The sequence below is a fragment of the Microcebus murinus genome, chromosome 23 (genome assembly GCF_040939455.1).
Source record: "Microcebus murinus isolate Inina chromosome 23, M.murinus_Inina_mat1.0, whole genome shotgun sequence".
NCBI lineage: Eukaryota > Metazoa > Chordata > Mammalia > Primates > Cheirogaleidae > Microcebus > Microcebus murinus.
In genome coordinates this window covers 7,880,511-7,907,962 of record NC_134126.1, presented here as the reverse complement: position 1 = coordinate 7,907,962, position 27,452 = coordinate 7,880,511, and the positions used below count along the sequence as shown (strand labels likewise).

General features: G+C 31.4%; 1 protein-coding gene across 3 annotated transcripts in view; it reads right to left on the bottom strand.

Annotated features, from left to right (window-relative positions):
* The window catches only part of BRINP3 (BMP/retinoic acid inducible neural specific 3), a 439,645-nt gene that overhangs the window by 200,653 nt on the left and 211,540 nt on the right, over positions 1-27,452 (bottom strand). For all 3 annotated transcript variants that reach the window (XM_075997012.1, XM_012773900.3, XM_012773895.3), the window contains one exon: positions 12,121-12,311. In XM_075997012.1, coding sequence (XP_075853127.1) covers positions 12,121-12,311 — 191 coding nt within the window. The remainder of the gene's footprint in view (positions 1-12,120; positions 12,312-27,452) is intronic.

The following is a 27,452-nucleotide window of genomic DNA, read 5'->3' as shown; positions in this document are numbered from 1 at the left end:
AACTGAATGATAAAAAGGACATAAGCAATCAAAATCTATGGAATATAGCACAAGTATTCATAAAAGGAAAATTCATAGACTTAAATTTCTACAATAAAAACACAGATATATCACAAATTAACAACAACACACCTCAAGGAACTGGAAAAGGAAGAGCAAACCAAGGCCAAAGCCAGCAGAAGAAAAGAAATAACTAAGGTCAGAGCAGAACTAAATGAATTCAAAAATAAGAAAATTATATAAGATATCAAAAAAATAAAAAACTTTGTTCTTTGGAAAAATAAACAAAATTTATTGATCACTTGCTAAATTAGCCAGAAATAGAAAAGAAAGGGCTCAAAAAGGTTTCAATTAGAAACAACAAAGAAGATATTATAACTGATACCACTGAAACACAAAATGTGATATGTGAATATTATGAAAATCTGTATGCACATAACCTCAAAAACAGAGGACATGGATGATTTTCTGGAAACATACAACCTCCCAAGACTCAACTTCTGAACAGACCAATGACAAGCAATAAGATTGAAGCAATAAAAAACCTTCCAATGATAAGCAAAACCTCTACACCAGAAGGATTTACAGCTGAATTTTACCAGACCTAGAAAGATTTGGTACTCATTCTCCCGAAATTATTCTATAGCATAGAGAAAGAGGGAATCCTCCCCAACACATTCTATGAAGCTAGTATCACCTTGCTACCAAAGCCAGTAAAGTACACAACAATAACAAAAAAGGAAACTACAGTCCAATATCCCTTATGAATATAGATTCAAAATCCTCAATAAAATACTAGCAAACTGAATTCAACAAATTATCGATAAAATAATCCATCATGACCAAGTGGGCTTCATCCCAGGGATGCAACAATGGCTCAACATACAGAAATCAATAAATGTGATTCACTACATAAACAGAAGCAAAAGTAAAGCTCATATGATCATCTCAATAGATGCAGAAAAAGCATTCCACAAAATTCAGAACCTTTTTATGATAAAAACTCTCAATAAACTAAGCATAGAAGGAACATATCTGAACATTATAACAGCTATATTTGACAAACCCACAGCCAGCATCATACTGAATGGGGGAAAGGTGAAAGTATTCACACTAAGAACTGGAATAAGATAAATATGCCCAATGGCACCATTTCTATTCAACATAATGCTGGAAGTCCTAACTAGAGCAATCAGGCAAGAGAAAGAAATTAAGCATATCCAAAATGGGAAAAAGAAGGTCAAACTATCACTTTTTGCAGAGAATATAATCTTATACCTAGAAAACCTCAAAAAATCCACCAAGAGACTCCTGGAATGGATAAATCAATTCAGCAATGTCTCAGGTTACAAAATCAATGTACATCAATCAGTACCATTACTACAAACCAATAACAGTCAAGCTGAGAGTCAAATCAAAGACTCAATACCATTCAAAATTGCTACAAAGGAAATAAAATACTTAGGAGTATAATAATCAAGGAGGTGAAACATCTCTACAAAAAGAACTATGAAACACAGAGGAAAGAAATATCAGGCAATACAAACAAGTGGGCAAATATATCCTGCTCATGGATTGGTAGAATCAACACTATTAAAATTCCCATACTACCAACTGCCCATACCAACTGATCTCTGACAAAGAAGACAACAATGTACTGTAGGGGTGGGAGTGGGGGAATCCCCATTCAATAAATTGTGCTGGGAAAACTGGATAGGAACATGCAGAAGAATGAAACAGGATGCACATCTCTTATCACTTACAAAATCAATTCAAGATGGATAAAAGACTTAAATGTAAGACATGAAACCATAAGAATTCTAGAAGAAAATGTTGGAAAAACTCTTCTAGAAAGGAGCTTATGCAAAGTGATTTACAGATTCAGTGCAATTTCCATCAAAATAACAATGTCATATTTCAAAGATCGAGAAAAAAATAATTCTACACTTTTTGTGGAACCAGAAAAGAGCTGGAATAGCCAAGGCAATCTTAAGCAAAAGGAAGAAAACATTCCACTAACAGATTTCAAATGCTATAGTAACTAAATCATCATGATATTGGCACAAAAATAGGGACATAGACCAATGGAACAAACAGAAAACCCAGGTATAAGACCATCCACATACAGCCAACTGATCTCTGACAAAGCAGACAACAATGTGGGGGGAAAAATCCCCATTCAATAAATTGTGCTGGGAAAACTGGATAGGAACATGCAGAAGAATGAACAGGATGCATATCTCTTACCACTTACAAAATCAATTCAAGATGGATAAAAGACTTAAATGTAAGACATGAAACCATAAGAATTCTAGAAGAAAATGTTGGAAAAACTCTTCTAGAAAGGAGCTTATGCAAAGAATTTATGAAAAAGACCCCTATGACAATCACTGCAACAACAAAAGTGAATAAATAGGACTTGATTAAATTAAAAAGCTTCTGTACAGTCAAGGAAATAATTAACACCAACAAATAGACAACCTACAGAAAGAGACAATAAATTCACAAGCTATACATCCAATAAAGAACTAATAAACAGAATTTATGAAGATCTCAAGCAAATCAGCAAGAAAAAAATCAAATTACCCCATTAAAAAGTGGGCAAAAGACATGGACAGAAGCTTTTCAAAAGAAGATAGACTAATGGCCAATAAAGATATGAAGAAATGCTCAAAGTCACTATCCATCAGGGTAATGCAAATTAAAACCACAATGAGATAGCACCTTATCTCAGTCTAAATGGTCTTCATTAAAAAGTCCAAAACCAACTGATGCTGGTGTGGATGCAGAGAGAAAGGACTGCTTATACACTGTTGGTGGGATTGCAAATTGGTGCAACCACTATGGAAAACAGTATGAAGATACTTCAGAGAACTAAAAGTCAACCTACCATTTTATACAATAATCTCACTACTGAGTATTTACCCAAAGGAAAAGAAGTTATTTTACTAAAAAGACACCTGCACTCGGATGTTTATAGCAGAACAATTCACAATGAAAAGATGTGGAATCAACCCAAATGCCCATCATTCATGAGTGGATTAACAAAATGTGGTATATGTACACCATGGGATACTGCTAATCTATAAATAAGGATGACAAATGCCTTTTACAACAATTTGGATGTAACTCTAGACCATTATGCTAAGTGAAGTATCTAAAGAATGGAAAAACAAATGCCACATGTACTCATTATTAAATTGGAACTAATCAAGGAGCATACACTTGCATAGATGGAAGTAAAACTCAACAGAAATCAACCAAGAGGGAGAGGGGGAAAAGTGATGGACTAAAACTTACCTAAAATGTACAATAACAATATGTGGGTAACGGGCACTCTCATAACCACGATTCAAGCATTATAAAAGTGATTCATGTAGCCAAAATCATTCCTTTGTACCCCATAATATTTTTAAATAAATTAAAAAAAAAAAAAAAGGAACAGCCAGAGTAAGTGAAGTATTACAGTATTACATTCAGGGAAAAAATAACAATAATTATGTTTATCTGCTCTTCATAAAATAAGCAAGAAATGAAGGTAAGAAGACAACAATATGACAGAAAGGTGTGGGAGATAGGAATAGTCTATAGATGGAAAGATATATACAATATACATATATGGATGGTTATATATGCATAAATTCATTTGCATATTTAAAAGAGAATAATCAAAATATCAAAATAATGAAATAAATGTAAGTGTATTTTTATGGTTTTCAGTAAGATCTTTTTGTCAGATTTGTCACTGATTACTTAATATTTTTGATGTTATATGAAATGGAATCAATTTCAATTTCAGATTATCTGTTGCTAGTAAATGAAAATATTCATAGGTTTTGTATATTAATATTCTACCCTGCAACTTGATAAAATCCTTTTTTGTTCTTTGTACCATTTTAAGATTGCATTGGATTTCTACACAAATGATAGATACTCATATCATTTGTGAATAGAAAGAGTTTACATCTTCCTTTTAAATCTGAATGATTTATTTATTTTAATTGCCTAACTGCACTTGCTAGCACCTCAAGTGCAATGTTTAATAAAAGTGGTAATAGTGGAAATCCTTGTCTTGTTCCTGAAATTAGGGTATAAGTAGTTAGTTTTTCACCACTGAGTATGAATGTAGCTACAGGTTTTTCACATATGCCCTTTATCAGTATGAGGAAATTCCTTTCTATCCCTAGTTTTCTGAGAGTTTTTTGTTTTTTTCAGTAATATGTTTTAGATTTTGCCTGAAGCTTTTCTGAACCTTTTAAGAAGATTCTATTTGCCTATCTACCAACCTATCATCCATTATAATCTATATTTAGCTTATTAATAAGATAATTTGCATTAAGTTTGCACATTATTCAACCTGCATTTCTAGTATGAATACCAAGTAGTCATGATGTAAAATACTTTTGATATATTGTTGGGTTCAAATTGCTTAAACTTTCCTTAGAGTCTTTGCATCTGTATAAATGAGAGATATGGGTAGTTTTATTTCCTTGTAATATTTTTGCCTTGTTTTTATATCAGAGTAATGCTATATTCAATTGATAAACTGAGTATGATTCATCCCTCTTTAATGTTCTGAAAGAGTTTGTGATGCTTGGTATTGGTTCTTCTTTAAATTGTTAAAAATGAACAGTGAAGTCCTCTGTGCAAAATGTTTTCATTGCAAGAAATGTTTTTAAATATACATATTTTGTTTTATTTTTATTTTATTTCATTTCAATAGAGTTATATAGACACACACACACACACATACACAGACACACACTCCACATTTTCTTTATCCACTCATCAGTTGATGCACACTTAGGTTGATTCCATATCTTTGCCATTGTGAAGTGTGCTGCAATAAACAATGAGTGCATATGTCATTTTGATATAATGACTTCTTTTCTTTGGGGTAGACACCCAGTAGTGGTATTGCTGGATGGAATGGTAGGTTGAGTTTTAGTTCTTTGAGGAATCTCCATGCTGTTTTCTCTAGAGGTAGCACTAATTTAGTAACACATTCCCACCAGCAGTGTGCAAGTGTTCCCTTTCACAGCATCTGTGCCAACAGGTATTGTTTTTTTTTAATTTTTAGTAATGACCATTCTGACAGAGGTAAGGTAGGACCTCACTGTGGCTTTATATTTCCCTTATGATTAGTGATGTTGAGAACTTTTCATGTTTCTTAGCCTTTTGTAGGTTTTGTTTTGAAAAGTGTCTGCTCATGTCTTCTGCCCACTTTCTTATGGGGTTATTAGATTTTTTTTCTTGCTGATTTGTTTGAGCTCCTTGTAGATACAGAATATTATTTTTTTGTCAGATGTATAGTTTACAAATAATTTCTCCCATTCTGCAGGTTGTCTATATCTCTGTTGGTTATTTCTTTGGCTGTATAGAAACCATATAGTTTAATAATGTCCCATTTATTTATTTTTGTTTTTGTTGTATTTACTTTTAAGATCTTAGTCATAAATTCTCTACCTAGGCCAATCTCTAGAGGAGTTTTTCTTGTTTTATTCTTGAATTTTTATGGTCTCATGTCTTACTTTAAGTCTTTCATTTATCTTGAGTTAATTTTTTGTCTGGTAAGAGACAGGAATCCAGTTTCATCCTGCATGTGGTTCTCCAATTTTCCTTCACAGCACCATTTATTGAATACAGCATCCTTCCCCAGTATATGCTTTGGTCTGCTGTGTCAAAGATCAGTTGGATATAGGTGTATAGTTTTATTTCTGGCTTCTCTATTATGTTCTACTTATCTATGTTTCTATTTTATTTTATATATGTATGTATGTATATTTTACCTGCACCATATTGTTTTGGCTATTATAGCCTTGTGGTATAATTTGATGTTAGGTAATGTAATGCCTCCAGATTTGTTCTTTTTACTTAGGATTGCTTTGGATACTTGAGGTCTCCTTTTACTCCATCTGAAATTTATGATTGTTTTACCTACTTCTGTAAAAAAGAGTTTGATATTTTGATGGGAATTGCTTTGAATTTGTAAATCACTTTGGGCAGTATGGACATTTTGACAATATTGGTTCTTCCAGTCCATTGAGCATGGAATCTTTTTTCATTTGTTTGTGTCATTGATGATTTTTCATCAGTGTTTGGCAGTTCTCCTTCTGAAGATCTTTCACATTCTTAGTTAAGCATGTTCCTAGGTATCTTTTGGTAGTTATTAAAAATGATATCAATTGACTATCAATTGAGCTGTTATTGGTGCATAGAAATGCTACTGATTTGTGTAAACTAATTTTGTAGCCTGAAACTTTACTAAATTTATTTATCAATTCTAGGAGTCTTTTGGAAGAGTCATTAGGGTTTTCTAGGCATAAAATCATATCATCAGCAAACAGGGATAGGGATTTTTTTTTTTTTTTTTTTTTTTTGGTTGTGATTCCCTTTTTTTCTTTTTCTTGCCTAACTGCTCTGGCTAGGACTTTTAGTATTATGTTGTCTAGAAGTAGTAAAAGTGGACATCCTTTTCTTATTCCAGTTGTTAGGGGGAATGCTTTCAACTTTTCCCTATTCAGTATATTATCAACTCTGGGTTTTTCATAAATATCATGTATTATTTTGAAGTATGTTTCTTCTATGCTTAGTTTGTTAAGCGTTTTAAAAGGGTGCTGAATTTATTGAATGCTTTTCCTACATCTATTCAAACAATAATATGGTTTTTGTTCTTAAATCTGTTTATGTGGTGAATCACATTTATTGATTTGCATGTATTGAACCATCCTTGTGTCCCTGGGATGAAACCTAATTGATCGTGGTGACTTATTTTCTTGGTATGCTATTGGATTCAGTTTGCTAGTATTTTGTTGAGGATTTTAGCATCTATGTTCATGAGAGATATTGGTGTGTAGCTTTCTTTTTTTGTTGTGTCCTTTTCAGGCTTCGGTTTCAGGATTTTACTGGCTCCACAGAATGAGTTAGAGAGGATTCCTTCCTTCTTGATGCTATGGAACATGTTCAGTAGGCTAGGTACCAGTTTTTTGTTTTGTTTTGTTATATATATATATGTATATATATATATATATATATATATATATATATATATATATATATATATAAGAATTCGCCTTTGAATCCATCTGGTCCTGGGTGTTTTTATGTTTGGAGATTTTTTATTACTGATTCTATCTCACTACTTGATATTGGTCTGTTCAGAATTTCAATTTCCTCCTGATTCAAGCTTGGGAGGTTGTATGTTTCCAAAAATGTATCCATTTCCTTTAGATTTTCTGGTTTGTGTGCACAGAATTGTTCTTAGTAGTCATGCACATCTTTTGCATTTCTGTGGTTTCTGTTGTAATGTCTCCTTTTTCCTTTTTGACTTAGTTTACTTGAAACCTCTGTGTATATATATATATATATATATATATATATATATATAAATACTTGAAACCTCTGTCTATATATATTACATATATAATGGAATATATGTATATATGTAAAAATATTCAGCATTTTTTACAGAAAATTCATTTTTTGCATGAATCTGGAGGACATTATGCTAGTGAAATAAGACAGATACAGTAAGAAAAATATGGCATGATCTTACTTTTATGTGGAATCTAAAAAAAAGTCAAATACATAGAAATGGAGAGAAGCTGAGGGGTTATCAGGATGGAGGAGGGGAGTCATGGGGAGATGTAGGTCAAAAGGTAAAAAGTTTCTGTTACATAGGAAGAATTAATCTACAGATGTAATGTAAAACATGAGTACTATAGTTAATAATATTGTATCGTATACCTGAAATTTGTGAAGAGTGGAGATTTTAGCTGCTTTCACTACAAAGAAAAAGGCAACTGTATGAGGTGATAAGATGATAGAAGTGTTAATTTACTTCACTGTAGTAACCATTCCATTATATATGTATATATAAAAATATCATGTTGTACACTTTAAATACATTTAATAACAATGAGAATCAAATGTGAATTCTTCCTGAAATGGGAAAAAAATAAAATTTAAAGACTGTAATTATTTTGAATGGTTTACATGCAAATTTTCTTATCTTTGGTTTTCCTAAAGTAAGTTTTTTGAATATAAAGAAATACAAAAAAATAAATTATTACATTTTACTGATTTTGCTATCAAAGAACAAATAATTTACTTATCAAACTGTTTTTGGAAAATTATTATCAGGCTTACTTTTATAAATAGCTTTTAATATTTTAATTTAATATATTTTATAATTTCAGAAATGTAAATTTACAGTTGTAGAGCCTCTCTCAAAATCTACTGAAGTACTATTAAGTAAACTATGCATCACTTAAAAATCCTTTGAAATGAAATATTGACCTTTGGGTTCATTTTAATATATTGTTTCTGTTTTTTTTCTAGATTTGTTGATCAAAACACTATAACATTAAAAGCTATCTGATATTTTTTCTGTATTAGAAGAATATTAAAAATGTAGTAAACACATGCAACTATTTTCAAAGAATGAGAATTAGGGTTTTAAGATTTTTAATGAGGTTCTATAGTTGAATTTAGTTTTCCTTACAGCATGATTTTTAAAACTTAATGTATTAAAAAATCCTCTTTGAAAATGTATTATATGCCATAATACATTAGGTGATTGATTAAATATTCCCCAAAAGATGTAATATATTTTCATTTTCTCAGCAGTCAATTATATAATATTAAGGTTTATTAGACTATTTCAAAATAAACTTAAGAAATGCATTAGTGTGATTTTTTTTAGATAATCTGTGTCAATTGAATTGAATCTTCTGAAAATAATGACTAACTCCAGATATTATACTTGACATGTTATTGAAATTCAAATAATATTGAGAAACAGTATTTTGTATAAATGCTATTAATTGCAAGAATATGGCAATTAATTAAGATACACGGGCTTTTGAGCTGCTGGTTTTTATTTACAGATGTGTTAATGAGCTCCAGTCTACATTTATATTCATAATTATAGGAGATAAAAACAACAAACTGCTCTATTCCATTTTCTAGGAACTGGCTCACAGTTAACACTAATTGCTCTACTCTTTTGTGTTTTGCAAGAATTAGCATGATAAAAGCTGGCATGATTTAATTGTATTTTTGTTGTTTTATGATAATAATCTTATTTGACTTTATTTTTCAGCAATACTGTTTCCTAAATACTGTGAATTGGGATGGGTATACACACACATAATGTGTGTGATGCACATCATCTTACTTTAACATTTGTACCACCATAATATGCTGAAATAAAATAAAATAAAAAATAAAAAATCAACTTTATTCAACATGTGTTCAATAAATTAAATACCAACTATGTGGCACCAAAAACCCAAGTAATGGCAAATCAAAGAAACTGTAGATCTTGCTACTATTACTTTGATACTTTAAAATATAAAAGAAGTGCATTGAACCTTTGGGGATTCAGTAAAGGAATGAAGCTCTTGGCTTCAAGAGCATTTTGCATTGAATTATTTATTCTCCTAGAAGGGATGCCAATAGTTGAATGGTATTGGATCAACCCACCCCCACCCCCGCCATCTACTCAGTTCCTCATATTTTGTTAATTTACTTTTTAATGTTAATCGGATTTACAACTGAGGGGAGACAACTTTCCTCACATTTGATAACTAATGAAAATAAAGAATACTCTCCTCAGAAAACTGCACAGCCACACACGTGGGCATGGGATTCGCAGTCTGCAGGCCCTTGAGGTGCACATGGAACCCCGAGGTCTGGCTCCACTCTTACCTGAACACAGCACAGGAGAACACAGCATTTCCGTGGGCCATTCACAATAACCCAGATTGCCACTAGCGCTAGCCTGGAAAATTACCAGTCACTAAAAATTACAACTACTTCATAAGGGAATTCTCTTCATGTCTAAATCAAGTTCAGAAAGATTTAATTGCTCCCCTTTCTTGCCTATTCCCGGCTACTCACCACCTCACCCTGACCCTCCCTGTGTAGTTCTGTGCTTATATCCTTAGTGCTGCAGTTTCCAGCTGGCACTACCTCATTTCCTTTTGTTCCTTAGTCACAGCACAAGAGATGGGTCCTTCTGCTCACAGTCCTTCCCTGTATCGTCCCCTACCGTTCTCTGTTTCCTCTACCTGGTGTAAGGCCCGCTTTTCCCGCCACTCCCAGCCACTGTGCACAGTCTTTAACTAAGTCTCTTATGTGCTCCCAACGCCTTTCCCTGGGTCATGGAGAATGGGTATTTCTTGGAACCTGTCAAGGTGAACCTAAATTCCAGGTCATTCCTTCCTCTTCCCAGAACTGCTTAGATAATACACTTCCTCAATCATGTAACTAAAATGTTTGTACCTCCGTAATATTCTCAAATTAAAATAATAATAATAATAATTTAAAAGAGAAACTTTTAGAAAAGAGTTACCTTTCCTTTGGGGATCAATTCTACCACACTGTTAGTTACAAGCTCATAAAGCCTCATCGTTTCCAGTTACATCACCAGAGTCTAGGAACGATGCCTGTAAACACAGTATGCCCCACTAAAACATGCTTTCTGCGATACATTCTTCTCTTGAGGGAGAACAGAAGTAATGCAAATACCCATTAAGTTTTCACATAAACTGTGTTTAAATATCTCTTACTTAGCATGAGTACAAAACTGTATTTTATAATTTCACTTGGTACTGAACACAAAAATCAATAGTCATATAAAAACACACAACAGTGATTTCTTCTATTAGAAAATAGAGTTTGATTTAAGTTACTGTTTATATCATTAAAATCAATTTCTAAAAAATGTTTAGTTCTCTTCAGCAACTGCAAGCTAAATATCTCCAACAATATTCTACCCTACAGATTGTATGAATTAACTAAAACATCTACATTCATTCTGGTGACATTTTATCTACACAATATAAATACTATTTATATACTTGTTACTCAATATAACATAAATTCTACATTCAGAGGCAGACTAACTATATTGTGTAATTTACATCTACAGAAGTCTTTTTCTTAACCCCATCTACAAGCAATATTGAAGACATGCACGTGGGGATCTTGCAGTATTGTCTGTGTAATCCTTAAGCTAAAGACAGTTCCATTTCCCCTTTTATTTCCTCTAGTACATCTTGGACAAAATATATGCCTTAGAGTAAATGTCTCTGAGCATTCCCAAAGCATTGGAGTAGTAACTTTTCAACTAACTGAGACAAAAATACACACATATTAATTTTTTTCTCATAAAGCAATAAAATATTATATTAATGGCTGCTTTTTGTATTAACTATAGAGTGTTAGCTTTGAAATACTAAGAAATGCTTTTTATATTTTACTTCGTTTTTACTAACTTAGTCTAGGATCCTACTGTGCTGACTCTTTGCTCTGTAAGTTTTATAATGGCCATTGGCCAAACCAAATGATGTTGGCCTAAACTGTTAGAGAGTATGTCTAAAATTTATTGTATTGGAGACCACAACTTCTCTCTCTCTCTCTCTCTTTCTCGCTGTCTTCCTCTGTCTTTTTCTCATTTTCCATTTTTTCAAATTTTGAAAATTAAAGATGCACTTTTTCCCCCTTTTGTACATTTTTGTAAAGTCAACCTTAGTATGGTCAAAGTCAAATGATTTAGGTGAACACATGATGTTGCTATACTAATCTTAGATTACAGTACATTTTGACTTCTAAAAACTTTAACTAAGACTTTGTACCACTTAACAATATGTTTAAAACGTTAGAGGGAAATATTTCTTAAACCAGAACGTCTTAATATTTTGTGCAATGGACCACTTTCAGACTACTAAAGCCTCTTCTTGAGATAATATTTTTAAATGAGTTAAATAAAATAAGAACTATTACAAAAGAAATAAATGTTATTAAAACAAACTTGTATCCATATGTACTTTGGGAGGGAGTCTGTATATATGCCAGGATGAATTTATAAATTCAAGTATATTTTAATTACATTTGGCCATGAAAAATCTTAATATAATTATCATGTAAAAATTATGTCAAAATACATATAATTTGATCTTAAATATATTGTATAACTCAAAACGAAAGGAAATGCTAAATATATTCTTATAACACAAGTGTTTAAATCACTGGGGAAAGCAAATATATAGAAATGCATTTTGGAGATAGGAAAAACAAAGGAATGAGACAATTTTAGTATAAACTCATTCTTACCTTTATGGCAGTGGATGCAATTTGAATGTGGTGAAGTCTCCGAAGGGTGCTGTCCCTGTCGATGAAATAGGAAGCAGCCAGTTGATGCAGGGTCTCTAAAGTAACCGAGGAGCTATTGGTGCTGGAATCACTTCCTTCAGATCGTTTGCTCAGCTTCCGCTTGTCCACAAAAATTGTGAGTGACTCCTCTCCTGCATTAATAATATTTCAAATTATTCCATTTTCCATTTAAAAATAATGTTTCACTTATCTACAGGTGGGAAAGCAAAGGATTTTACATTTTTTTTGTTGTTGTTGTTCACAAATATTTCTCAACTACCGAGAAAAGTGCCAGGAATATTAACGATTTTAATTATTTAGTAAATGCCAAATATCTAGCTTTTGCCAAGCAATTGCTCTAGATTTCATTGACTTTCTCATATAGTTTAGCTTATCTGACTAACACTCATATAGCCCAAAAGGGAATTAAGACATATAAAATGTACTAAGGTGGGTTGGATAATGTGAAATTTTATTTACTCAAAAATTTTACCACAAAACAGAATATTACAATGGACATATGACAAAGCATTATCAGTTTTGAATTGTACCTTAAAATGCAGAGAAAGTGTATATATGCATATATAGTTATATGCATATATAATAAATAGAGAAGTCCCCTGTATATGATATATTAAAATACTATGGGTTAATAAGCTCTATGGAAATTACTAAACTCAATGAAAGGATTAGGTACCAGCAATGGATTCTCAGTGGTGAAATTTATAGTATATTATAATTGAGCTGCAATTTTCAATGTTCAAAGGTTGAGAAAAAAATATCCATGTCATTATGTTAGACATTAAAAACTTATGATCTTCAGACTTCCATATTATTGGATATTCATCTAGCACATAATTGCCACACTTGATGCTTGTTTCAATGTCTCAAGATCCCTACTGTTGGAGTGGCACTGTGTCTATTTACAAACTGACAAGCAAATATCATAAAAGGGCAAATAATATAATCTAGCTTGCATTTCATCTCTGTCTTAAAGATAGTATGAATTTAAAAATGGCATAGCCAAGGTGACCATCCAATCCTAAGCAAGAGTTCATATGTCTTTCCAAGAGATCAGGTCAAGTTCTATCAGAGTAAGTTGTCAACAAGAATTATTTCTAAAAATAACACTCCCAGTTGGTGTTTGGACCACAACCTGCATACGAGAAATCAGGCAGGCTAAGCAGAATAGCTAAAGAAAGAAAAAATATCCCTCAAGAATATGAATAAGTGGGTCAAATCATCAACAGAATTGGCTGGTGTAGACAATAAATAGCTTTGGGGTGGGAGCATCTGAGAGTGAAAGAGAATGCATATGTAACATACTATAAAAATAAGGAAATACAAAATGCCTAACAATTATTTACTCGTAGAATATCAAAGAGTGTGGAGATTTGAGGGAATGCATCTCAGAATGACCAATGAATCTGAGAAAAATTCACCCATATTCCAAGCTGCGTGAGATTACCAAAACAAACAAACAAACAAACACGCTATGCATGGATAGTGAATTCATAACAGTATTGTGGTGGTCGAAGAACTCACAATGCTCTATGACTTATGCAACAGACATGTCTTATTAAGTAAGGGCCAGGCACGGTGGCTCACACCTGTAATCCTAGCACTCTGGGAGGCCAAGGCGGGCGTATCACTCAAGGTCAGGAGTTCGAAAGCACCCTGAGCGAGACCCTGTCTCTACTAAAAATAGAAATTAATTGACCAACTAAAAATATGTATACAAAAAATTAGCTGGGCATGATGGCACATGCCTGTAGTCCCAGCTACTCGGGAGGCTGAGGCAGTAGGATCACTTGAGCCCAGGATTTTAAGGTTGCTATGAGCTAGGTTGATGCCACGGCATGCACTCTAGCCTGGACAACAGAGTGAGACTCTGTCTCAAAAAAAATAAATAAATAATAATAAGTAAGATTACCAATAAAATGAAAGATAGATAGTGGTAAATGTAAATAAAAAGGAAGCAAAGTAATGATCTTAATATCAGATATTGTAAAATTCAGGCCCAAAATTATTAAATGAGAGACAGAGAAAAATACTACATGGTACCAGTAACTAAAACTTGTGAAGTTACTTTAACAGCAACTCTTTTCATAAAATATAAATTACAGGAGCAATAGACAAAAACTGCTAATATTAGAAGACTTCAACACACATTTCTTAGATCTAAATAGATCTATTGGGGGTAAAAAGGTAATGATAGAAATCTCTAGAACCTTGTTAATAAGGTAGATATTATAAGTAAATGTTAAATCTTCATTAAAAATAGAGGGACCAAATCTTATTTTCAAGGGTACACAGAATATTTACAAAAGGTGACCATATTATGTTACAAAGAAATCCTTAGTAAATTCCATAAATTTGAAAAAAAATAGTAAAAGTCACAGACTGTACTACAATTAAAGTAAATTAATAGAAAATAAAGAGATTCCATATGAAAAAATATCTATTGCATATTTGAATGATACAATAAATGAAGGCAAAATTAAAACCTTTGAAAGAAAACATTGTATCTCAAAATCTAAGGGATATATTAATAGCTAAAGCAGAGCTGAGATAAATATCCATAATATGAAGTATGTATATTATGTAGATCATGAAAATACATGAGTTAACTGCATAATTTTAAGATCAAAGGAAATATGACAAATATAAGTTTATATAAAATAAAAATAAATAAATAAAAAGATAAAAGCAAGTGTTAATGGTTTTTTTAAAGAGTAGAAACAATAAACAAATACAATTATTGCTTCTTTCAGGAGGAAAAAAACAAGAAAATACATCAATAATTAATTAAACGACTTTTTTCACAGAGAAAGAAAATTACATAAAGAACTAACAGAGTAAAAATATATTTTGTAAAACGTCTTGCAAATAAATTTAGGTGTCCCAAAATACCTCAATAAATAAATAAATAAATACACAAACAGATGCAAATGGTTTTACAAGGAAATTCTGCCAAAATTTTAAAGATCAAAAAATCTAATACTAGTGAAAATGTTTCCAGAGAATATGAAGTGAAGGAAAACATCTAAGTTCATTTTTATAAACTGAGTGCAAAATTGACACAAATATTTGAAAAAGATCACACATACACACACACAAAGCAAATACAACAAATAGTTTTACAATTTATGAAATTTGATGCAAAATTATAAATAAAACATTAACAAAAAGTATTCAGCAGTAAATTTTAAAACTCATATTTCATGATCAAGTAGGATAATTCTAGTAGTGCAAGGATTGTTCAATATTAGGAAACCATTAGTATAATTGTTTATTAACATATCCAGAAAGAAAAATTCTGATCTCCATTAATGCTTAAAAGATATCTGATAAATAATTTTAGCTATTCCTGGATTAATTAGGAATTAATAATTCCTAGATAAGTTAAGAATCAGTAGATAATTTTTAAAGAACTAAAATATATGATCCTTAGCCTAAAAGTCAACATCTTACTTAATGAGAAAATCCAGGAGACACTTCTTTTAAAATCAGAAACAGACAAACATATCTACAATTGGTACCAATATTTAACAAGCTAAAAAATATATTAAAGTGCAAATATAGAAAAGAATGCAAATTAGAGTAATAGTGTTAGAAAAAAACCACCGAAAACTATGTTTCTTTGCAGACAATATGATTATACATGTGGAAAACTCAAAATAAGTAGACAAACTACCGCACATAATAACAAAACTCAGTAAGATAGAAGCAAATAATAAAAATATTACTAACTCAATAGATTGAAACATACTGATATTAACTAGATATAAGTAATAATGGATTATGACACATCATTTACAACAGCATGTAAAATTCAAAACCTATATGAGCAAAATAGTAAGCCACTCTTGAAAGTTGCAAAAATAGACTTTAATAAATACTATGATATTTTTTCTTGAGCAGGAATATTTGATATTAACATATACAATTTTTTTATTGTGCAACTTTTTAATGTAATTGGATTAAAGAAAGGTCATTTTTTTCCTGAAACTAGTCATATCAATTTTAATTTTAAGTGGAAAAAAATAATAAGCAAATTGTACCAGGAAAACTTTTGAAAAGAATAGGCAAGAATAAGACCATCTTACCATATCTGAATACATATTGTAAAATCTGTATAATTAATACATTATAGTCAGCAATAAGTTATTATATATTTTAAAATAACTAAAAGAGTGGAATTGGAATGTTCCTAATGCAAAGAAATGATAAGTCCTTGAGATGATGGACACTCCAGTACCTTGATTGATTATTACCCATTGTATGCCTATATCAAAACATCACATGTATTGCCTAGATACATACAACTATCATGTACCTATAGCAATTAAAAATTAAAAAATTTTAAAAAAACAATGTAATGTTGACACATTAATAGGCAGACAAATGAAACAGAAAAAAATCCATAAAATCACAAGTGTACATGGAAATGTAGCATATAAGGATGGAATAAGAATTCACTGGGAGAAGACAGACTTTTTATTAGGTGACATTGTGACACCTAAATAGCAATTTGGAAAATAAAGGATATGATTCTATGCAATAAATTCCAAACAAATTAGAGACATGAACATTTAATGAAATGAAACCATTCAAGTACTAGAGAAAAACCTCAGTGAAACACAGAGTGGGAAAAGCATACAAATTTAAAAATCCAAAAATAATGAAATAAAGGATAAATGAATTAGAATGGGTAAAAATATATTTTTTTCCTAGCACAAAAGCATCGTAAATAAAATGAAATGTTGGCCGGGCGCGGTGGCTCACGCCTGTAATCCTAGCTCTCTGGGAGGCCGAGGCGGGCGGATTGCTCGAGGTCAGGAGTTCGAAACTAGCCTGAGCAAGAGCGAGACCCCGTCTCTACTATAAATAGAAAGAAATTAATTGGCCAACTAATATATATACAAAAAATTAGCCGGGCATGGTGGTGCATGCCTGTAGTCCCAGCTACTTGGGAGGCTGAGGCAGGAGGATCACTTGAGCCCAGGAGTTTGAGGTTGCTGTGAGCTAGGCTGACGCCACGGCACTCACTCTAGCCTGGGCAACAAAGCGAGACTCTGTCTCAAAAAAAAAAAAAAAAAATAAAAAAAAAAAAAAAAATAAAATGAAATGTACATTGGTAAGGGATGGTTAAAACTTATATAACAGACAAAGTCTTAATTACTTTAACATTTCAAGAGCTACTAAAAATTAAGGAAAAGAAAAACAAGATTCAGAGATAAAAGAAAAAAAAGGAAAACTGTATTCAGATAAGAAGAGATAAAATTAGCCCATAAAAATTTGAAAAGATAGTTGATCTAAGCCATGATATAAGAAATGCAAATTAAAAATATAGTGATATATTACTTTGCAATTACAGAATTGACAAAATCCAAAGTTGGACAAAGCTATTGGCAACTGGAAATAAACAGACCCTCTGATATATTGCTGATGGGATTGCAAATAGAGGGAAATTTGGCAATAGTTAGCAATAATCAACTTTGCAATCCCACTTTTAAGACTTTATCTCAAAGAAGCACAGGCTAAAATATGCAAAATGTTTCTCATTGTGGCTTTATTAACATTTGAAAACAACACAGATGCCTATCAGTAGGAATAAACTATGTTACAACAATACACTAGAATATTGTGCGGCCATAAGAAAGCAACAAAGTGAAATTCTACACACTGATATGATAAAAGTAACTTGGATAAAAATATGTTCCACAAAAGCTTTACTTTTTATGAGAAAGGGGAAAAATAGAAATATACAGATATATAGATATATATTTTTATTTGGGAAAAAAACAACAAATTTTGGAATGATTAATCAAAAGTTTTATAAATATTTACCTAAAAGGAAAGGAAGAGAACACAATGGAGGAAGAAAGTCTTTTTTGGAAGGAAGACTTATCTCAATATATCTTATTATGAAGTTTAAGCACTGGAAACATTATACAAAGATTTTATTTATTTACAAAAGTAAAATTAAATCAAATAGAAAAAAATCATCCCTAAAAATTAAAAACACAAGCCAATGTTAATTGTATATCAAGCATGTAAAAGTGAATTAAGTGACTTATGAAAGAACAATATTTTGAACGTAAGTCAATTTTTGGAAAATATTCTAAAGACAAAAGTACAAAGAATCTATAAATTTCATTCTGTAATCTATTTGTGAGTAGGAGTAATAGTAGTAGTATGATTGTATGCAGTATATGGTTACATATGGGTATATGGGCATTCCTTGTACAAGTCTCTCTACTTCACGTATGCTTGAAAATTAATTTAAGAAAAAATCATAATGGCATGAGTGTTTGAGTGTTCACAACTCTTAACTAATTAACATTTAAAATACATTAATTCATAATAAAAAATTTTAAATAATTGTCAAGTTCATGACTAATATTATGGCTAAAATAAATTTCTAGATGATTCAGCAGTTCCCACATGATTCCATTTGGAAAATACATCTAAAAAATTTGGAAAGGCATCCAAGTTCAGCCTTGCTGAATTCACAATGTTTTCTACAGATTCCTATATTAGGAAGGAGGCTTACAGCTTATTTTTTTTTAAATAGTATCTAACATCTTCTTCAGTTCAGTAATATATTAAATTCAATACATCGGTTCAATTGACTAATTGGACATTACTTTTGCCTTCTGAAGATGCAAGAAGGCCATTTAAATATGTGAAGACAGTCATTTTCAGTAAGTCTCCCTTTGTCTAGTAGTGAATTCTCCCATTACTGGAGGTGTTCAAACATTAATTGAAAAACTATATGTCGTTGAGCAGAAGAGATAATTAGACCACTAGAAGATATTCTTTCACTGGATTATGAGGTCCTGGAAGACAGAGAAATGTAGAATTAGTTATTATAGTTTGGATGTAAGTGTACCAACTTTTACTGTCAAACAGGTTTGGGTTAATGCTGGTTTCAGTTTAGTAACTGAATTATCTTGAATAATTCTTAAGACTCAGTTTCCTCTTATGGAACATGAGCATAGTAAATCTTTCTCAAAGAGCAGCTGTAAGCATGAAACAGATATCTGTATAGGGTTTAGGATATAACTAGAATACACTAAGAATTCAAAGTTGTTAATATGCTATTATTCTCTTCTGTTATTAAACAAAATTCTTGAGAACTGCATAAAGCACATTCCATAACTAGACATTTTTAGTAATTTTAGCTATTTTATCTTAGTTGTGATAAATGAAGCTTGCCTTTCTACTTCTTTTAAAAAGTCATTAATCCTGCCCTCCAGTCTGTGTTCATTTACAGGAGGTAAACATCTCCCAAAATAGTCCTTACCTATGTCTTTGCTGTTCATGTGCAGTAGTCCACACCCTTAATTTCTTTTTAATAGGACTCCAATTGAGTTATACATCACCCCCCAGAAGAGGAGCATATGCTTATTTTTAAAAACTGAATTAAAATTGATTTGATTTAAGAATGTTTTACAAATATTAGACTGCCCCATTACACAACTGGAGAATAACACATAACAAAAACTAACGATCACCATTTTCAAATGGTCCTCATTGTGACAATATGAATGATAAAACAAATACTAATATATGTTTAAGCAATCAAAGATGAATAGAGGAAATGGTGGTCTAAAATCATCATCATGAATAAGAGCGATTTTCATTATGTATGAGAGATTCAAAAAATATTTCTTTTGTTTTTCAAAGCATCTACATTTGCTTGTGAGTACAGGTTTGTCTTCCTAAATCTACCCTAAAGAATAAATATGTATTTCAGACAATAAGAAAAATAACATAAAAATGCTGCATTTTGTAATATTTTATTACTGATTTTATTGTTAATTTTTTAAAAAATTGGTTGACTTGAATTAAAACATTCTGAAGGCAATATTATATAATGATGGAAAATAAAACCTGGTGTTGGTGGTCAGGTATGCAAAGGCAATTCCTGATAGCACTCCATTCCTCTACTCCATGACTGTGGGACTTACACTAATGTTGCGCATGCTCTTGGCATTCTCATCTCTAAAACAAGAGGAATAACCTACTCTCGACTATTTCAAAAGAATAAACAATATAATTTCTCTATAGTACCTGCAAAACACATACTTTGTGAACAATAATAAACGTTGGTTTCTTCTCTTTTCCTTTGTTATTATATTAGGATCTAACTGTAAATGAAGAGGTTTTAAATTTTCATAAGTTACAATTTCATAGATACTGAATTTCACTACAGGAACCTGGACTTAGTCAAAATTGCTTTCTAGTGGATCTTGTAATCAAGATATATGGTATTATTAAAGATAGCACTGGGTTATTGTTTCCAATAGCCTATGAAAGAATCCATTCATAAATTGCTCATGGTTCCTCTCTCTATTGAACCATAACTCATGCATGCAAAACTTCCCCTACGGGGAAGCAGGAGAGGCAATTTAAATCTGTAGTTTAACTTATCTTAATTGTTCTTTTATGAATGCCCTGTTTTAAACCCTTACTTTTGATAAAACAGACCAGAAAACCCTTTTGATGCAGGCTGGTTATTTGTGCTAAATTTCAACTTCTATAAATCATGAATTGTTAAGTATCTAAGATACTGTGACTAAGCCACCAAATCTACATGGAGAATATGACTTTCTTCCAAGAGATCTGTTTCTTTCTTTCTCTTTTTTTATTGTACGCAAAGACCATGTTTTTGTGATGCTTATATTCTTCCTATTCTTTGAGATTTTTGCAATCTTGAGAAAGATAAGAAAGAAGATTCAATTTTCAACTTTTACTGTAAATTTCCCCGGAAGTACTCAATTATAAAAGTTCATTAGACTTCTATGTAAATGAGAGGCAATCATCAGATTTTACAACTAAAATGGTATTATTCAATCAACTAAAAAATTGTGTTCAAAAGTCATTTTTTTTTCATTTTTTTAAACCAGCTGTACCTCACAAGCATGGCATGAGTTCCAAAGGACATGCACACATTTTGTAAAAACTAAATGTGATTTTGAAACTGATTCAACATTTTGAGTCTGTTAGAAAGTGAAAAGGATTAATGACTATGGATATAAAAAGATGTGATTATTCCACATAGAAATCATGCAGCTGTGTCTTGTACAACTAAAATTTTGTGGTGGTTTACGGACATTAAAAGCACATATTGAAGGATGCTTTCACAGACAATGAGAAACAGAGGACAATAAAACAAACAAAAAAATCACCACTTTAATGTTATACCATGATTGGCTCACAGAATTAGACACATTTCATATGCTTTGACCCTTACAATTATGTGTTTTCCTGTCCTGATCTTCAAATGATCTCTTTTGGGTCCATGAGGAATAGAAATTAAAGAACTTTCACACCATTTACTTTTCACTTGGATTTTCTCAATTTCCATTCTCATAGCTATAGTTATTGAGGACACAGGTATTAATAATACTCTCAAGATGTTAGAACAAAAACAATGGATGAGAGGATGACTAAAAGAATTCCAGGGTTAATTCAATAATGATGATATGGCAGGTTGTATTATTTTTTGCAATTACTTACTGCACCATTATTAATGCGAACATGCATACAAGGATTAATGTTCCGTTGTAGGGAAGAACTATGAGCACACATGTTGCATTCCCTTTATTCTGGTATGGGGAGGGAGAATGCTTTGATCAGCAGTGAAAAACAAGTGAGCCAGGTGTACGCCATGGTCTAGTACAGGTTTGGAGAGGCATCACAAAGTTACATCTGCTCTCTTGCTTGTTCTAATTGCCAGGAGGAAAACATGTTCCGCAGGGAGCCTTCTCTCTCACCTTGAATTCCAGAATGAGGAGACACACGGGACAGAATCACAGTATATTAACAGCCAACATATAATATTAGTGAGAAACAACTGTTACTGTCATAATACACTGAGATTTATGTTTATTTTTCTTTTTTGTACTCTAATGAAGCTAATTCTTAATTCTTAGGGTTTGGTTTTATTTTATTTTATTTTATGATTGTTATTGCCCTTGGGTTAGTTTATTGACATATAATGTATACATTACACCCAGAAAAAAAATGTGCATTTGTGCAGATGCCTTCCTGGTTGTTCAACTTTCTTACACTTAAAGATCTTAATATGAATGCCTATTTTGCTTTGTGTGGGTTTTACTTATTAAAAAATACTATGTGAGTGGAAATTCTTCTCACAGGAATAAACATTGCAAACATGGTTTAAATGTAATTATTTGTTGGTTTTACTTTTGATGTAACATTTTACCTGAAAAATGTTTTCCAATTCTTGGTAATGAAAAGCCAAATTATTCCTTGTGCTAAAGTTCGTTCTTGTCCTTTTGTAATCATTTTCAGTTTGCAGCTTAACTTTGCTCTCACTACATAGGGCACCTTTCTTAACTCAACATATGAAGGGTACACAGCCTGGTGACATCTACCTACTAACCTACTGATACAGTGTTTTTGAAAGAAAACAGGACAGTATTTCAGAAACAGACATAAAAAACTTAGAAAAATAGGCTTCTGGCAAGAGGAAGAAACAAATAAATCAGGATAGTTTTTTTTAAAAAAAAAAAAACAACGACATTTTGGCTGTTAACATCTGAAAGATCTTATGGAAATAAAATAGCTGACCTTATACTGCTTTGACAAAAAAAAAAAAAATATTTTGGAAAGCATTCTCCAGTAAAGCAACTGATCTTATAATTATTTACAGTTACACCCAAGCAAAGACTATAAATTTACAAAACAAAATCACACAGATACCATAGTATTCTCTATAATGGTATAATGACATTAAAAAAAATGGAACTGGAAATAAATATTTCGAAGGTTAGGTGGCAATGAATCTACCCTGAGTGAAATACAGTTAAGTTATTTCTAATTTTGGAGCTGTTTACAAAGCTACAATGAGTATTTTTAAACATTTTTGGTATGTATAATTACCAAGTCCTGCTATTATTTATGTAAGATTAATTCTCAGAAGCGAGATTTCTGGAACAGTTGAGTGTACTTTAAATTTATATAGATACCTTAAACAGTGCTGTTCAAACTTAATATGCATATAAATCACCTGGAGAACTTGTTAAAATGTAGATTCTGATTCATTAATCTGGGATGGAATCTGAGATTCTGCATTTCTAACAAGCTCCAAGGTGATGCTGATGCTGTTGGTCCATGGGCCACACTTGAGTAAAAAGACTCTAAACCACAGTAAAATGTATTGCCATGTTAAATGTCTGTCTTTATCAGTGACCTGAGTGTTCTTTTAAGGATGATCTTAGGATTTTTGCACTGTCATAGATAACTTAGTATATATTTGTCAAAAACTAGACAGGTGATTTATCTACCTTATCACTGTGCTATTTAAAATAACAAGAAAAAATACAATCACATTTCCAATATACTGCAACTTAAAATTTGTCTTTTGCTTTGGTTTCCAGGAACACCATTATTAAGATCAACTGGCATATCAATTTTAATCTCTTGCTCTTCTTTTAATTTTTATTATTTACAGCAATAATTTTTAAAAAATTTGGCAAATAACTGCCTTGTAAATAATAATTAATTAATAATGTTGCTTTAACCTCAGATTTTTTTATTTCCTATACTAATGGGAGAGACAGAGAGAGAGAAATAGAAAGAATGAGAGAGAGAGAAATAGAAAGAAAGAGAGAGAAATAGAAAGAATGAGAGAGAGTGAACTGATACAGTTGATCTTAACAAACAGAAATATGATAGTCCCTTTTCCCCTTCAGTGTCATTTATTTTGATGATTTCCTGGAATAGGAAGCTTTGAAACATATTTCTTTTCCTTCTTTCTTTCCATTCTTTTTCTTAAAATAGACTATGCATTCTAATAGAGGAAGTGATTCCATGCATTTAAAGTGATTATTCATATTTCCTAAAGAAATAAATTTTACATATATTTGATGGATTCACTTATTATGTTATAGTTAAACTGAAGTAAAAGGAATTTGTAGTTCCTGAGAAGAGAGGAGTGAAAATGAGAGTGACAGCTGTTACTTGACTTTGAAAGAAGGTAGTATATGACACAGAATTAACAACTGACTGTGGATACTTTATACAGAACATAATTCACATACAGAAAAGTGAGAATTGAATGTTTCTGAAATTAAATGAGAATATTCAGAATTCTCATATCTACAGGGATGCAAGGAAATAGAAAAAAACTCTAATTGATTTTTTGTCCATAGTGTATCTTACTGTCTAACTTTTGTTCCATCTTTAAATGAGATACACCAATAATATTTCATAAAACTTTTACAATAAATGAACTACTTTGGGGGCATAGTTACTTATATGCTATGTGGTCATTGAGATAGCCTACATTTTTTTAAATAACTATTCTAGTAAGTTAATACTATTTGGACATCAATCATGCATTTTTTTTCCATTGGAACAATGAAGAAAATATTTTCTGTATTAATTCAAAATTAAATATTTGAAAAATTGCTCAAGTTTAGCCATATAATAACCAGAAGATGTGTTATCTGACGTAGTACTTTTAGAAAAAAAAATTTCAAAACAGATTTGCAAATGAAAATATTTTCTGTATTTATCTAAAATTAAATATCTGAAAAATTGCTCAAGTTTTGCCATATAATAACCAGAAGATGTGTTATCTGAAGTAGCACTTTCAGAAAAATATTTCAAAACAGTCTTGCAAATGAAAACAAAGAATATTATCAAACCTCTGCTAAAAAATTAATTATAGCTTTTAAAACTGTGTAAGCAAAAACAGTAGTCAGGCCTCAGTGTTTCTGACTCTACCCACAGAGTCTCAGTGAGTTCACAGAAAGGCTTGGTGTAGGAAAGGGGCCAGCCGCAAAGAACAACCCGGCCTCCGCCCTTGCCCTCCAGGCTGTGTTGCTAGCAGAGCCGCGCACTTGGGTCTGCTCCTCCCTGCCCCAGACACAGAGGGGCAAGAGCGACCGAAGAGGGCCGCACAGCTTCCCAGGGCTACTATGACTGTGGATGAGTCTATGTGATTCTGGAAATGAGGGCCAGGTGCATTTAAAATCACCATAAATATCTGTTATAACATCTTAACAAAATTTTCAAATAATATTTTTTCTTTTCATCTTCCTTGGTCTTTTGTTTTTCTAAAATTGATCCAGAGCTCAGATGTGGCAGAAGGACACTGTCCTTCCCGTAATTAACGCCCAGCAATGTTAACGTCATCTTCACCCCACTCTGCATTCACTCATTTTCTTTTGTATTTCTGTATTCAGTATACAAATAGATTTTTATTTTAGTATTTGTCATATATTGTATTATAATAAAACATATTATAAAATAGTCATGAAATATATTCCATAGCTAGAAATCAATATATCCCAGGAGTACAATCTTTTTCAAGACTGATTCTCTAAATTGAGTAGCTTACTTTATATATTTAAACAGTGATGGAGTTTAGGCATCATTATCCAAAAGAGAAGCAAGTTGAATTACTATATTGATAAATAGTCTGGAAACTATAAAATGAAATAAATGGGGAAAATGATATATAGTGAAGAAGGTTTTTTATAATTTATTTTTCCCTATAGGAAGATAATTCAACCACTGGCTTTATCTATCATAAAATATTCCATTAAATGCTTCAAATGTGCTATCCAAAGTTTTATGTGTAAGTCAATAATATGATATAATAAATAACTCTTTGGGAAAAAGCCATTTCATTTATTTTCTTTATATCACTTTAATACTGATAGTATTTTATATTCAACTTTTTTTGAAAAATATTCAAATTTAGTTAAAGATTTAGATACTTAAGAAGTATCTAGTTATAAAATAACTTTTGTTTGAAAGGTTTCCTTATGTATGTAACAATCTCAATATAATGCACTAGCATTATAGTTAGTCCTTGGTCTTAGTCAAGTGAGGTGAGAGAGAGGGAGGAGGGTGAATTAATTTAAGTTAAATATCACTAATCTCAATTTTTCTTAAAAACATGGAATAATACAATTTCATGTTCAATCAGGAAAACATATGAAGGTAAAATGATATACTTACAACAACAAAGAAGTTTTTATGTAATTAAAATACAATAACTTAAAAATGGCCTGAAATCATTCCTAGTATACAATTTAATTACAGATAGTTTATATCCTTAAGCTACTAAATAATAGCATGCATTTTAACTAAACTATTAACATTACCTAACAGAGATTCCTGAAGAAAATAAATAATCATTTAAAGAAGAAAAATAATTTCAATAGAAAATATTATGAACATAAAATTCATGGACTACTCAGAGATTGAAAGATGAGTGATGATATTAATTCCACCCTCCCCCTGCTTTAAGAAAATGCTTTAAAAAACTTTTAAATAATTGCAGTAAAACAATTTTGAGAGAGCACATTGCCCTCATTGGAATAGTCAACCCAAAGAAGTTATTAATCCCATAAATTTTTGATCATGTTTTATAAAATAAACAAAAAACATATAAAACAAAAATTAATCTTAGGACCAAAATGTGGCATTCATAGTACCAAAACAATAAAATAATTAAAACAAAAAGTCACCACAGTTTTGGTACTAAAGAAGAAAAATATCCATAGGAACCAATTGCATGTTTTGATTTCTTCTCTTTGGTTTTTTTTCTGTGTTTCTTTCTTCCTTTCTTATCTGGAAAAATATATTTTATGTTCTCGAATTCTTACGGCTGCTTCAATTTGTTGAAACAATGATAATGAATATGTGTTTAAAATTACTGGACTTTTTAAGAGAAGATATATAAATAAGTTTCACTTTCCAGATTTTATTACATTAATAATAATTGACATTACTAAGCCAAATAGACACAGATTTCACAAAATGTTTTCACAATTATTGAACTATTTTATAAATATTTGGCTATCTACACCACTGTAACAAAAATAATTTAAATGCATGACGTTTAAATTATGCCACACACTGTGCTCAAGATATTTTTCTACATTTATACAATCTTCTCATGTTCCTGTTACATGCATGTTATTCTCCCCTTTTCCACTAAAGGAAACTAGAATTCAGAGAAGTTACTTGGCAATTTTTAAAGTTTCACTGTTAGAAAAAGGGGGGAGTATTAGGATTCAACAGCAGGTTTGCCTGATCTCTTTATCTATTAATCACACTATTACTCATTTGTGAAGAAGGTAATGGTGTTTACTTACAGCTAGCCTTTGCTTTCTGACTGAACCAACTAGGCCTTACACCTTTAATTCCTTAATGTTCATGGCAGTCTTAGTTTCCTAAATGTGCTCAGGCATCTAATCCACCTCTTTTCCAACCTGCCCATGCTTGCTCATCTACTC